Source organism: Notechis scutatus, chromosome 8 (genome assembly GCF_049901735.1).
Source record: "Notechis scutatus isolate UNSWTSFEM ecotype Mainland chromosome 8, rNotScu1.2, whole genome shotgun sequence".
NCBI lineage: Eukaryota > Metazoa > Chordata > Lepidosauria > Squamata > Elapidae > Notechis > Notechis scutatus.
This window is the reverse complement of record NC_142016.1, coordinates 20,071,563-20,087,261: the sequence shown is the minus strand read 5'-3', so window position 1 is coordinate 20,087,261 and position 15,699 is coordinate 20,071,563. Positions and strand designations below refer to the sequence as shown.

At 43.0% G+C, this 15,699-nt stretch overlaps 1 protein-coding gene across 1 annotated transcript in view; it reads right to left on the bottom strand.

Moving 5' to 3' along the window:
- The window catches only part of LOC113423256 (protein NKG7-like), a 4,901-nt gene extending 918 nt beyond the window's left edge, over positions 1-3,983 (bottom strand). The window contains exons 1-3 of the mRNA XM_087970404.1: positions 3,809-3,983; positions 2,479-2,625; positions 448-582 (exon numbers count right to left, since the gene is read on the bottom strand). Coding sequence (XP_087826530.1) covers positions 448-582; positions 2,479-2,625; positions 3,809-3,983 — 457 coding nt within the window. The remainder of the gene's footprint in view (positions 1-447; positions 583-2,478; positions 2,626-3,808) is intronic.
- Positions 3,984-15,699: the final 11,716 nt, after the last annotated feature.

Sequence of the window (15,699 nt, the reverse complement as noted above, 5' to 3'; positions counted from 1 at the left end):
ACTTATCAACTATGTGACTAACTTAAAACTACTTCAGTGATTCACTTAACAACTGTGGCAAGAAATGTCATAAAATGGGGCAAAACTCGCCTAACAACAGAAATTTGAAGCTCAGTTGCAGCGGTAAGTCAAGGACTGCTTGTTTGTGCAAGGGGAAAGAATATTTATTTATTTTTCTCTTGCCATTTTTATTAAAGGAATTTTTAACAAGATAAAAGCAATGCAAATATTAGAAAAGAAACAAAGGATGCAAAGCAAGAGAGGGAAAGAGAAAGAAGAAGCTTAACATAACATGACATGATATGGAGCATCTCATAAGATGGCTGCCCACCTTCCACTGAGAGAACCCTGTACTTCCCCAGTTAAGAAATTGATCCTAAAATTGCATGACCACCTCACCAAAACCCACCCTCTTAAAAACCCACAAATGATATTCTTCCATCTCACCGCTTAAAATAAGGAAGGGACAAGTGGTCCAGGCCAGATAGAAAGGCCACTGATAGGAGACGGCAGATGTTCTGCTGATGCCGTGTGTGGAGATCCGGATGGTGTAAATGCTTAGGCCGAGGAACACCAAGGCAGCTGTGGAAGCACAGGTAGATGATCAGCTGGATTCCTTTGAGATGCTTGTTGAATCTTTTTTAGATGCTTGTTTTTATATTTGAAAACAAGGTTATCTGAGTAACCTTCTGACCTCCTTGGGATTGGCCCGTCCCACCCTCATAGGCAGAAGGGGCACACTGTGGACATTGGTCCAGGAATTCTAGCTGGGGGGGACTCTGAGGGAGAGAAGGAACAGCTCACAGGGAGTGGAGGTGTGGCTCCGGAGGTTGTGGAGGAGGCTGGGGAAGGGCTGAGGCTGGCTGGGCAGTCAGAGGAAGAACCAGGCCCATCCCCTCTGCATCCTAGGACATGCAGGGAGGAACGGAGAAGGCAACAACTTGGCTTGCGAGAGAGGAAGCGGCCATGATCTCCCTCATTGGTTGCAGCTGGGGAGAATAAGATATAAGAGAGACAATTAAAACACAGGTTGCCAGAAGCAAGCATGTTTTATTTTGGGCTGAAGTTATCTTGGTTGGCGTCCTTCCAACAGACTGTGCCTATCTCCTTGAATTTGGTAAATACTTCTCCTGTTCCGTTATGGAAATTTTGTAGTTTGTTTGGTTTTTTATTTCATCTCTATCTGCTGATTAATTTTGGACTGTATTGCTTTCTTTTGAAGACTATTTTTGAGTACATTTTATCTCCAACTGAGTATTATTGAACAGTGGGGCCAAGTTGGAGGCAATAAAGGACATTTATTTATGTTTTGGATTTTTTTACGTTTGTGTTACACTCTGAGTCATCACAGGGTGAAAGAGAATAGCATTTTCTGCCATGCAGTGGCGGTTCTGTGGGCGTGGCTTGGTGGGGGTGGCGTGGCTTGGTGGGCATGGCGAGGGAAGGTTGCTGCACTCCCTCTCCACCCCACTAACCTGATTTCCAGCTCCGTTCTCCTGTGCAGGGCAACCAAAGAAGACCCAGCCGATCAGCTGGGACTTGGGAGGCAGAGAATAGATGGGGGCCGGGCCAGTCAGGGGTGGTATTTGCCGGTTCTCTGAACTACTCAAAGTTTCCGCTACTGGTTCTCCAGAACTGGTCAGAACCTGATGAATACCACCTCTGCTGCCATGGCTCCTGACCTCTGGAACATTGTCCCTCTGGGGTGAGATTCTCCCTGATCTTCTCAGCCTTCTGAAGCACGCTGAAGACCTGACTCTTCCAGTTGGCCTGGGGTGCCAATGGAGGTTTTCATACTGGAGTAGTTAACAAATTGAGATAAGACCCCCACCTTCCCCTGTGTGCATTTTGCTCCCTTCCTTGTCATCCTTGTTCATTTTTAAGGCAATTTTAGTATTAATGTTCATTGTCTTAATGCTTTATCTTGTTTTTATTGGTTGTAGCATATATGTTTAAGTCAGTCAGTCAGTCAGTCGGTCAGTCAGTCAGTCAGTACCAGTAGTCAACTCTGAAGCGAACCTAGCTGGGGCCATTTTGGAGGTTTCAGGGTTGCCACAGTGTGAAGAAGGGATAGGGAGGGGGAGAGAACACTGTTAGATGAGGGTTTGTAGCCAAAACAAAATTGTTTCCTGTGGGAACCAAGGTCATTCCAACAGGTGGCTGGAAGGAGGAGGAGCACTGTATCCAGGCAACCAGCCAGCACCTTGATTGGACAATGTGACTGATTGGGGAAAGGGGAAACTTTTCACTTTTAATCAGGTGAAAACCACGGGAACTTTCAGAGTCTGTTTTCACCAGTTTGTGCCAATAGGATATCTCCAATAAAACTGTTCTTTGAGGAACCTGTCTGCCTCAGAGTTATTCTTTCTATGGAGTTATTACTTGGAACCCTGAAGTAAGTAAGTAAGTAAGTAAGTAAGTAAGTAAGTAAGTAAGTAAGTAAGTATATTTTTAGTAAAATATACCATAAATTTTTACCTGCAATGAAAGATCCCACAGCAGGCACCAGATACCGGTATGTGGCAGAAGTGGTGGTGTAACGATAAGTGATGCTCATAAATGAAGCCCCAACGAATCCACAGAAAAGGGCCATTATCAGGAGGGTCTTGGCACCATTGACATTGGCTGTGGTAGTAATGACAATAAAATAAAAGGCCACTTGTTAGAAGCTTTGAGAGCAGGGCTCTTCTCTGTATGCGCATACATGTTTATACACATCTTTCCAAATCTGAATTATGCATCAATCAAAAATGGCTGGACTGTAACAGATCACTTTATAAGTCCATATCAGAAACCTTCTCTAGCCTTCCAAGATCCCGTATCTAAGGTATCAGAAGCAATTACTGACATATATTAGGCTCTTTCAAATTAGTCACCCTTTTACGCACTCACCAAGGAACGTGGGCAGATGTGCATTTGAGATACCCAAAATGTAACTGCTAGAATGTTCTGGAAAACCTAGTAGAGATTTATTCATTTATTTATTCAATTCCTGTAGCCGCTCTCAAATCAAGTGAGTGGTGAACAATCATAAAACAATACCATAGACTTAAATAAATACGGCAGCTGAGAAAAAAAGTATCACCATGAATAAATACAGCCAGGAAACAGGTCCTTTGCTATATGATGAGAGTCCCAGGCCAAGACACAAAGTCAGGATTTCAAGGCCTTGTGAAAGGGCAAGAGGGTTGGGCTCCTTCTCAATTCTGAAAGGAGAATGTTCCAGAAGGAAGGGACTATAGTAGAGAAGGCACCTCGCTTAGTCTCCACCAGCCAACTTTGTTTGATTGATGAGATTCATTCATACCGGTTCTGTGGGCGTGGCTTGATGGGCATGGTGTTGCTTGGTGGGTGTGGCAGGGGAAAGGCTACTGTAAAATCTCCATTCTCTCCCCACCCCACTAACCTGCTTTCCAGTTCTGTTCTCCTGTGCAGGGCAACCAAAGAAGACCCAGCCGATCAGCTGGGACTCAGGAGGCAGAGAATAGATGGGGGCGGGGCCAGTCAGAGGTGGTATTCCGAACTACTCAGAATTTCCGCTACCGGTTCTCCAGAACTGGTCAGAATCTAGTGAATACCACCTCTGATCTGCTACCCTTGCACATATATTTTGTACCAGTTGAAGCAAGGTAATTTAGAGGTGCTCTGTAAGCAGACATAGAAGAGTTTTAGAAGGTACGGTGGAAGAACCCAACAAGGTTAAATAGCCACTGTGGGATGACTCTTGACTCAACCTTGAGAGAAGGAGTTCTGGAGAAAGGCCCCGTCCCCACAATGCTTGGGAAGCAAAGGTTGTGGATTCTCTTACGTGCAGAAGCAACAAGATCAGGGCACACCAGCGCTAGACAGACTTTCCAAAGGCCGCTGTAGTAAATCTGCACCTCAGTCTCAACTTTGATCCATTGATGGTCCATGATCACAAAAACGAGACTAAAGAGAGTGCTGAGGGTGAACCCTGTAGCCATTCTTTCACTCCACGACATGGCTGAATTGAAGAAAACTGAGGCTTTTCTTCATGCAGATATCTTCTTCTTAAGGGAATCTCTTCACACCCAACCCACATATATGGAGAAACCATGAGTTTCCAGGCAGACACTGGCTCAGAATCTGCCCTTTATTCCTTGGAATGATGAGCAAATCAGCATTCTGCGCCATTAAACCTCTCATGCGCACCCCATTCCGGGTTCCATCACTTGCTTCTTGGTTAACGTGGCTGCCATTGGACATTCCATCAAAGGAACGTTTTCAGCCGGCAGGTGTGGTAAAGCTGAGATGGAATTTGTTCTTTGGTTTTCTTCTTCAAAGGAGAGTTTTCCTATTATTTTCACAAGCTACTTTTGAATTTATTTTATTGAAGCAGAGTGATCAAAGCACTGTGGTTTATAGGCCCTGGAGGTGGTGGCCTAGAGGTGAAGAGACTCGCTTCCCACTCAGAAGGTTGAGAATTCAATCCTAGGTAGCTGCAGATGTTTCTCTAGGTAAAGGTTCCCCTTGCACATGCGTGCTAGTCGTTGCCAACTCTAGGGGACGGTGCTCATCTCCATTTCTAAGCCAAAGAGCCTGCACTGTCTGAAGACGTCTCCGTGGTCATGTGGCCAGCATGACTAAACGCCCGAAGGTGTATGGAATGCTGTTATCTTCCCACCAAAGTGGTCCCTATTTTTCTACTTGCATTTTTACATGCTTTCGAACTGCTAGGTTGGCAGAAGCTGTGACAAGTAATGGGAGCACACTTCATTATGTGGTGCTAGGGATTCGAACCGCCGAACTGCCGACCTTTCTCCATCGACAAGCTCAGTGTCTTAGCCACTGAGCCACCGTATCCCTTTCTCTATCTATGTTTCTCTATCAGGACGCAAACGAGAAAATATCTGCTGCAAACTCCACAGAGATGACAGGAAGGGCATCCAGCCAGTAAACGCTTTGCTCCATTCAGTCACCATAATTCCACCCCCAAATAAATGGATTAAAGGGTCATAAAAAAGAAAAGAAAAGTACAAGTTCTGTAGGACTGTAGAATGTATTTCCTTTGCCATTATCCTTCTTATATTTATATTTATTTATATATATATATATATATATATATATATATATATATATATATATATATATATATATATATATATATATATATATATATATATATATATATATATATATATATATATATATATATATCCCCTTTGTGCTGCTTCCTCAGCTTCCATTTTAAGATTGCAAATAAGAAAGTTATAACTTGGGGACTTAACATCTAAAGGAGTTTGGGATCTTCAGCTTGGAGGAAGAACAAAAAGCAACTCCTGGCTCCTTCAAATATTTGAAACAAAGTCATCAACAGATGATGGAGCAAATACTATTTTCTACTTGTTCCAGTAGGTAGGGTCAGGGGTGGGATTCAAAACTCCAGCAACCAGTTCACTGCCTGGTTGCTGGGTGGGTGTGGCCATGGTGTGGGTGTGGCCTATAGGAACTTCCAGTACGGCCATTTTTCACCTTCCCCAAGGTCCGGAGGCTTCCCTTGGGCCTTTGGGAGGGCGAAAAAGGCCTCCCCGGGCTCCAGCGGGTCACGGGAAGCCGGAAACAGGCCCATCTGGAACTTCCGGTTTGGCCTGGTTTTGGCCTTCCCAGAGCCTCTGTGCGGACCCTAAACTTACCTGCATCCAAAACAGGCCATGTGGAGACTCCGGGGGGGGGGGGCAGGGGGGTCAGGGGGGGGTCAGGCAGTTGGTTCAACTATCGGTTCGGCGAACCAGATGTAAATTGAACAACTGGATGTTAAATTGGCCCAAACTTAAGGAGGAGAATTTTAAATAAACAGGAACAACACACTTAAGCCATTTGGGTGATAGGCTCCTTCTGGTTTAAATGAGGGGCCTTCCTTCCTTCCTTCCTTCCTTCCTTCCTTCCTTCCTTCCTCCCTCCCTCCCTCCCTCCCTCTTTCTCTCCTCCCTCTCTCCCTTCCTTCTTTATTTGAAAGCAAGGAAACACTTTCCCCTTACATAGAGAGTAGCACGAGCAAAGGAACACCAAAACGTGAGATATTAAAATTGTGTGAAGTATATGAATCAGTCAAATAATAAAAAATATCAGTGCTGCATTTGGATACCTTACATTTTTATATGTTTCCTTGCGTGTGTGTGTATGTGTAGGGAGGAGTTTTTATTTCAGAACGAAAGTACATGAGCTTAAGATTCTTCAATGTGAACTTACTGCAACGAAAAAAAAGTCGGAAGTCACTGTATTTTATTATTGTTTTTAACTCCAACCCCCCTTCCTTCACTTTATCTCCTCTATTCCCTTTCCTTTCCACCTTCCCCCATTGTCTTTAGTTCTATTTTATATTTCTTCAGTGTTCATTGGTAAGTGCTGGTGCCAGTTGCACTCTCGGTGCCGTGTATCCAGGTTTAGGTGAATCTTACGTTGTCTCACCCAAATTCTTCCTGTTCTGGATGTAAACATCGTTGGTAGAGTCTTCCTCAAATACTATCAGCATGAAAATGAGCGCTGGGAGGAAATTGAGAAAACTCAAGCTGTTGGTATAAATGGAGTACAATCACTCTGCAGCAACATTGTGTTTCAATACGTACACAGTCACCTCTACAATTAAATAAATAATTCCCTCAACACTGTCAAACTACTTACTAAGTCTGCATTACTATTATTGTTACTATTAATCCTCCCATCCTTCCTTTCACCCATCTCCTCCCACTTATTACTGTATGACTGTAACCTTGTTGCTTGTATCCTAATGATTTTGTAGTGACTGTTTCTTAGTATGATTTGATTACTTATTATACCCTATGACTATTATTAAGTGTTGTAACTTATGATTCTTGACTCTTGACAAATGTATCTTTTCTTTTATGTACACTGGGAGCATATGCACCAAGACAAATTCCTTGTGTGTCTAATCACATTTGGCCAATAAATAATTCTATTCTATTCTATTCTATTCTATTCTATTCTATTCTATTCTATTCTATTCTATTCTATTCTATTCTATTCCATTCCACTCCACTCCACTCCACTCCACTCCACTCCACTTCACACCACTCTCTACTCTACTCTACTCTACTCTACTCTACTCTACTCTACTCTACTCTACTCTACTCTACTCTACTCTACTCTACTCTACTCTACTCTATTCTCCTCTAACATGTGATGTGACTAAACAGCCAAAGCACTTGAGAATGTCCATCCTTTTTGAGCTTCATGTTCACAAGGAACATTGTTGTTTCATTTCCTCATATCCCTCCCCCCCCCCCCCCACAACTCATCTGTGTTGTGTGGGGATGTGATTTGCAAACCTTTGGCTAATCATAGCGTTTCTGAACCTCAGTAACTTTAATATGAACTTCAACTTCCAGAAGTCCCTAGATAGCATCTCATTGGCTTAGTGTGATACAGTCCCTCATTGTTGTGATTTACCAATACAGCTCATCTTTTGACTTAATGACCACAATTGAGCCCAAAGTTTCTGTTGCTAAGTAAGACATTGGTTCCGTGAGTTTTGCCCCCTTTTACGACAGTTGTTAAAGGAATCACTGCAGTTGTTAAATTAGTAGCACTGCGGTTAAGTGAATCTGGTTTCACCCATTCACTTCACTCGTCAAAAGGTTGCAAAAGATGATCACATAGGAATAGCACTGAGACTTAGATACCACTTTACAGTGCTTTGCAGCTCTCTAAGTGGTTTACAGTGTCAGCCTCTTGCCCCTAATAATCTGAGTCCTCATTTTACCCACCTCGGAAGGAGGGAAGGCTGAGTCAACCTTGCAGGACTCCAGGACACTGCGATTGTCTTAAGTAGGAGTCAGTTGCCAAACAATTTTCATCACACAATCATGAGGATGCTGCAGTGGTCATAAATGTGAAAAACGGTCATATGTCACTTTTTTCAACTTTTTTTGAACAGTCACTAAATGAATTGTTGTAAACTGAGGACTATCTGTAGTAGTTTATGGCTTAGTCTTATACGTAAATGTACCATACCAGCTGGGTGATTCTGGAAGTTGAAGTCCACCCATCTTAAAGCTTCTGTAGTGAAGGCCCAGTGTTATGAAGCAGACCCATATATGATTTACTCAGTTCCATCACCCATCCCGCCTTCAAGTGCTTTTTCCCCCCTCTACAATTGTTTTCTCCTCCAAGGAAATATCCATTTATTGGTTCAACTGAATAAATGCAACCAGGCTTCCTTTCACTTACAAGAATGCCACTCTGCCAATTAAATTGCTAAATGCAGGAGCTGCCATCTTTGTTCTAGAGTTTTGCCCCTGTAGCAATAATCCATTCTATGTCTCAGTTCTTAATATGCACACACAAACACAAACACAGACACACACACACACACACACACACAAACACACTTGTGGCTGTTGTCAAACAGCTGCATTCCCGGGCTCTCTCATTAGCTTACACCCATCTCTATCCATATGTCTCAATCCTTCTTTAACACTCTCTGCAGCCTTCAGCTGTTAGAAAGTTGGGTGTGGACTCACCATTCAATAGGAAAAGGAGGCTAGCTAAACAACCCAGGACAAAGCACCAGGAGATGTATATTGGTGCGGTAATATCTGGAACAGGATGACCAAGAAGTCCTTTGAATTGAAGGGACAGGCCGTACAGCACCATCGTGATTAGTGATATGATTCCTGAAGATGGAGGGAGGGACAAGAATTGACAAGCACAATCTGAGAAGTTCTAGGAGGTTTAAAAGCAGCTCCTTCCTTGCCTGACGTGGTGCCTGAGGGGGAGAAATGTCCACCCCACCAATTCCTTAAGGAGACTCAAAAGAAAAAAAAGACGGGGTGTCGGTGGAGATTCTCAGTCATCCAAGTCATGGTTGTCCCAAAGGTGCTTTTTTTCAAGAGGCAATTGGACTTTCTGGGGTTTTCTTCCCCTTTGAAGACATTTCACTTCTCATCCAAGAAGCTTCTTCAGCTCAGAGCTGAAGAAGCTTCTTGGATGAGAAGCGAAACGTCTTCAAAAAGAAAAGAAAAAACAACTGAAGTCCAACTGCCTCCTGAAAAAGCACCATTCATGGTGATGATGATATTTTCCATTCAGTTGTGACTGACTCTTGGTGATTCTATGGGATAGGTCTCTCTCTACCTCTAATGATCTTGCACAACTTCTTTGAGTCATTCTATCATCTGGCTGGTGTCAGCTTTGATGGTGTCCATCCACTATATTCTTTGATGGCCTGGTTTCCTGCTACCGTTAACTCTTCCAACATAATTGCTTTCTCCTGGGAATTGCCCTGCATGACTATGTCATGTCACATGTACAGAAATGACAGAGCTGCTTTCATAATTCGCCTCGACCTGACATGACTCTCCAGAGCTGGGTGATGCTATTCAGTGGTGGGATTCAAAACTTTTTACTACCGGTTTTGTGGGCGTGGCCAGGTGGCCAGGTGGGCATGGCCATGTGATTGGGTGGGCATGGTTTTTCTTTGCAGCATCCCCCCCCAGCCCCCACTCAGTTTTTTGGGCCTTCCTAGCCTCAGGGGAGCCTCTGGGGGGGGGCATTTTTGCTCCCAGAAGGCTCACCTGGGGCTCAGGAATAAAAGGAGCATAGGAGGGGCGCACAGCACCCCTCCACGCTCCATTTTGGGGCCTTCCTGGCCTCAGGGGAGCTTCTGGGGGGCATTTTTGCTCCCAGGAAGCTTCCCTGGGGCCCAGGAAGGCAAAAAATGGAGGGGGGCTGTGCCCCCTCCCTCCATTTTTTGCCTTCCTAGCCCTCAGCGAAGTCTTCTGGGTGAAGCAGTAAGAAGTGAGAGGAATCCCAGCACAGCCGTTCGTAGGAGGTTAAAAAAAGAAATACTTTAAGGAGTGACTTGTCGGGCGAGCATCGGGTGGATGGGGTGAGCGAGCATCGGGCATCGGATGGGTGGGACAAGTGAGTGAGTGGTGACCGGGGCTGGGTTGGGGCGTGGCCAGCCAAAAGTTAATACCGGTTCGGCGACCCACTCCAAATCCTTGCTACCGGTTTGCTCGAACTGGTGCGAACCGGATGAATACCACCACTGATGCTATTGAAGATTGTATTCAAGGAAAGAACCAAGTCCAGTTGTCTCTTGAAAAAAGCACCTTCGGGATTGAGGGTGTTCTACTTTTCTCCATCTTTCTCAGCAACCCCAGCTTCAGGATGTGACACTTCTGCTACGTCTTGGGGCTGAAAACCCATCTGCATTTGCCTTATATTTCTCACTGAAGCCAATGGTTACAGAACCAATGCAGCCAGTTCTTCTAGCTGCAAGGAAATGCTATCTGAGAGCCTCAATAAGGTTTTGTAACAGAATAACAGAGTTGGAAGGTACCTTGGAGGTCTTCTATCCAACTCCCTGCTTCAGCAGGAAACCCTATATCATTTCAGGCTGCTTGTCCAGTTTCTTCTTAAAAACCTTCAGTGATAAACCACCCATAACTTCTGAAGAAAAGTTGTTCCACAGATTCATTGCTCCCACTGTCATGACATTTCTCCTTACTTCTAAGTTGGATCTCTCCTTGATTAGTTTGCTTCCACTGCTTCTTGTTCTGTCTTGGAGAATAGGGTTTGATACCATTGCAGACACAATATATCTGCTGTGCTTAAGTCTGCACAGCCTCAAAGTTAGGGTTAAGGAATAATCTTGATACGGTTTTTCTGAATTTGAAATGTGTGTATTTGGAGTACTCAGTGTAGGACGAGGGCCATGTTAACTTACAGAAGCATTTCTCAACATGCTGGCTGGGGAATTCTGGGAGTTGAAATCCACACATGTCAAAGTTGCCAAGGTTTGGAAACGATGGTCTGATCATTTCAGGCAATTTCAGAAGATCTCAACAATCAAAATGGGCTTTTGACCCATTGCAATTGTTAATCCAAAAGGCACCTGGAATCTGTTTCATATGTATCCTGCATCTACATAAATTTTCCCTCCCCTCTTCCAATCCTTCACCCTCAATTTAAATCCTATATCAGTTGACCTGTAGATATGGTATTTGGTGTAAATATACAGATATTTCTGCTTTTCAAAATATTTGTTAGGTGGAGAGGTGTTACAACAGCCTTATTTATTAGATTCTTATCTTGCCTTTATTACGTTAAGTAACTCAAGGAAGCAAACATACATAATACTCCTTCCTCCTACTGTTTTCCCCACAACAACAACCCTGTGAGGTGAGTTGGGTTGAGGGGGGAGGGGGACTGCCCCAAAGTCATCTAGGTGGCCTTCATGCCCAAAGCAGGACTAGAACTCACTGTCTCCTGGTTTTTAGGCCAGCAACCTTAACCACTACATCAAACCAATTGTAACAGTTATAAGGTGTTAAAAATCTATTGGGTCTGAAACCACCTCAGATATGCTGGCTGGAGAATACTGGGAGTTGAGGTCTACCCAACTTAAAAGTTGCCAACAATGAGAATCACTGCTCTAGTGTAAAAACTCAAAGAAGGAAGGTGGACACCACTCCTAGATTGTTCGTAGGATGGATAAAAAGTCATAATAAATGGCATGGAGCCATCTTTACCTGTAAAAAGATTGGTAAAGAGAGGCCACTTGGAATGCTTTAAGTTGGACTTGGTAAAGAGCACGGAAGCAACTGCAATTAACCCAGAGACTGTGCTGACTGACATTAAACTTCTGGTCAACCGAAGGATTTCTGGGGATAAAAAGAGGGCAAATGTAGAAAAACGTTAAGTAGGAATATCATGTCTTAGTGTGGTCCCATATACTGAGGGACGCTGAGTTTTAAACCCATCTGATTGAATAGTAGATAAAACTAATCCTAAAGAACCATAAAGTAAGTTTGTTTCCCACTCCACTATATTCTCCATCTGCCTTTGTTCTCTATTATTTCAATCTCTTCATCTTTCCCGAAAAGGTTAATTGGGAAAAAAAGTTTTCCCTTTTGATTATCTTATTTATTCATTCATGGACAAAAAATTCAACCATGTAGCTCAATAAATACAGAGACTGAAATATTGTTCCCAGCCACACTGTGACAGTTACAAACTATATAGGGAACACTTTCTTTCCTAAATACAATGCTTGCTGCAAAGTTCAAGGGGGAGTCTTGTGTGATGGAGAAGAGGACATTTGCTCTCGGCCACTTTACTCCAAAAAAAAGTAGAAGAAAGTTCCATCACATCTCAACTCACCTAAACATATTATGCCCTGTATTTTCTTGTCCTTTGGAAGAAAATACAAAGGCGAAATCTCACCTGACTGGATTAGGAAAACATACATGCCCCTAGAGCAGGGGTCCCCAACCTGTGAGACACAGCTTATTGGCCACTGGCCCGTGTGAGTAGCTGGCCAGTGTGTGCATCTGTGTGCATATGCATTGCCACAAGCATTGCGGGTGCTCATGGCCCCATTCGTGCAAAGCACTGCCGTTCACGTGCACATGCGGGCATTCATCTACCTGGCCCTCCCGCAAAACCATCCCCTCTTTTCCGCCTCCCTCCACTCCAGGCTGCCAACCCAGAAAGGGTTCCTGCCATCCATCTCTAAGCTGAATTTCCCAGGGAGAAAGCAAGGAGAAAGAAGATGGGAGTAATCCTTACGTGTGCTCGCAACAAGTCTCTGGCAGGTGTGGTTCTTGCAAATGTTCCAGAGACCCACATTGATGGGAGTTTTAGAATGGGCGATTGTAAGCCAGAATGGAGAGAATAACGTGGTGAACAAAAGGAACAAACCCATGCAGGAAAAGATCCTGGTGAAAAACTGATTCTGGAAAAATAATCTTGCGCTTTTGTTGTTCGGATTGCCTTTGGGGAATGAAGGGGTGGGGAGGAAACACTTGTTTATTTCATCGTGACATTTGTATCCCTCCTTTTTATTTTTCTTCTTTGAGTTGGCTCACATCTATAAGAACACAAATGGCTCGCTTCTATAAGAACATCCAAAGGGTGACTTAGAACAAGCCAACAATGTCCTTTTCTTCTTTCCCCCACATTTCCACCAAATTGCTCCGGTTTCTTAACACCAGGATTGGCCTGTCTAAGTAGCAACAGGCCAGAGTATGAGACAGAGGTGGTATTCAACCAGTTCTGACAAGTTTTGGGGAACCGGTAGCGGAAATTTTGAGTTGTTCAGACAACCAGACTGCCGCCGTCCCCATCTATTCTCTGCCTGCTGAGTCCCAGCTGATCCGCTGGGTCTCTTTTTGTTGTCCTGCCTGGGAGAATGGAGCTGGAAAGCAGGTTAGTGGGGTGGGGAGGGAATGGGATTTTGCAGTATCCTTCCCCTGCCACGCCCACCAAGCCAAGCCCACAGAACCGGTAGTAAAGAATATTGAATACCACCACTGGTGTGAGAGATTCCCACGGTATCCTCCCAATGCGAAGCTGTCCCAAGAATGGGGAATGAGATTGGAACCCTGGTGGCATCTCAAAATTCTTTACCAATGTTATGGGAGAGATGGAATCTCCATGTTTTCCCGGGGGAAGAAGAGATCTCTTTCCTCTTGGGAGCATGGGAAGCCTTCAGAGACTGCAAGACCAACGCTGAAAATGGCTACACGTTTTAACATGGATGCCAGTTCTGCGTTTCAGCCAAAAAAGCTAATACAATCCTTGGTTGGATAAACAGAGGCATAGAATCAAAATCACGTGAGGTGATTTTTCTTGGGAGCGTAGGAAGGGTGAGATGGCAAGAAGCCAGAGCAAGGTGTGCTTTATGAAGGATAAGCGTTCACCCTCAACTTGGAGACACCTTGTAAGTCAATGTGGGCAAAAAAAACCATATCCCACCAGTGAAAACAGGGTCTATGTCAATTCACCATGGCCAACTCGCTACAGCCAACCTGCTAGGGGACAAACTCAGGGACAAGAGTTACACTAATATCAAAAAAGGAGTGGTATAGTACCATTAAAGCACATATTGATAGTAAATCAAGAAAAAGACAATAAGAGTATGGATTAAAAAAAAGGAAAACATTACCAAAAATATTCTATCAAATGACAAATGAAATAGAATTAAAAGATATATGGAGAGAAAGAAATCCAGAAAAAAAAATCCAATATACTTATTATTCATTACCACATAAATCATGGTCAAGACTGGATATGTATGGACAAATTTGGAAATTGAACATAATATAAAAGAAATAGAAATTGAAACGAATATATGGGCAGATCATAATCCCATAAAAATAATTAATACTTATATCTATATTCATATCTATCTATATTTATTTATATATTAAGCTGAAATTGTATAATGAAAGAAAAGTGTATATAGAAAGATGACAAGGAAATGTAAAAGATGTCTTGATGTTGATATAATGATGTATAAAGTTTTATTTTATGTTTTTAAATTTTGCAAACTAAATAAAATCGAATGAAAAGAAAAAAAAAGAACTATTAAAGCAAGGCTCTTCAAGCTTGGCAAGTTTAAGACTTGTGGACTTCAACTCCCAGAATTCCTGAGCTAACATGACTAGAGGAGGAATTATGGGAGTTGAAGTCCACAAATCTTAAAGCTGTCAAGTTTGGAGACCCCTGCACTAAAGAAAGAGGCAAAAAAAAAAGGGGGGGTCAGAATGAAATGTGAATGGCAAAAATAAAAACATTTTTTCCTTTATTTTAAATCATTAAATAAAATTGTTAAATTGTCCTGCAGCGAGTTGTCCCAATGGCGAGTTGGCCATGGCAATGAGTTGTCTGTAGCAAGTTGTCCCATTCAGGTGAAAAACATCCCTACCTTTCTCCCCTTTGAAAGAAATGTTGAAATGTATGCTTTCATGGCCACCTTTCTAGTCAATGAAACTCTGGTCAATGAATGGAACAAAACCCTCATCTTTTCACTATCCCCTCGCTTAAGAAACCAATTTTTAAATCAAATTTGCATTGTTTCTATGTCACTGTTGGAGGTCATCGTAAGGCTTCAGAACCATATGGAATCTAAGATAAAGAGATGCATCTCTAGCTTGGAGTCAGTTAAGGTCCTTCGTCTATTTTGCTTTGGACCAAATTGAATACATGTTTTTTTAAAAAAACTTTATCACTTACTTTTTGTTTGGACACGCATCACTGACTGCTGGAAAACAAAAACCTTGGTTAGAAGGCAGAGCTGGAGAACGTATAGTTCGATTTCAATTGCATTGAAAAAAACATCCTTCAATATATTCAAATGTTTTAAATCGCAAGAAATCAGAATGAGAATAATAAGTCAGTACTGATTATTAGATTTAATTAGAATTAAAAGCAAGGATTGTTGATTTTTTTTAAAAAAAACAACAGCCAGTTTAGTTCAGTGATTCAGGCACCAAGCTAAACACTGGGATACTGTGAATTCTAGTCCTGCCTTAGCTAAGAAAGCCAGCTGGGTGATCTTGGGCCAGTTACTCTCTCTCAGCCCAAACCAGATAACAGATAATCAGAGTCGGAAGGGACCTTGTAGGTCATCTAGTCCAACCCCCCACCCAAGCAGGAGACCCTACACCATTTCTGATAAATGGCAGCCCAGTCTCTTCTTGAAAGTCTCAAGTGATGGTGCTCCCACAATTTCCGAGGGCAAGCTGTTTCATTGGCTGATTGTTCTCACTGTCAGAAAGTTCCTCCTTATTTCCAGGTTAAATCTCTCCTTGTTCAGTTTCCATCCGTTATTCCTTGTCTGGCCTCCACCAGGCAGGGTGGTTGTTGTGGGGAAAATAGGAGAGGCAAGTATGTTGGATATGTTTTCTGCCTTGCGTTATTTGTAAAAAC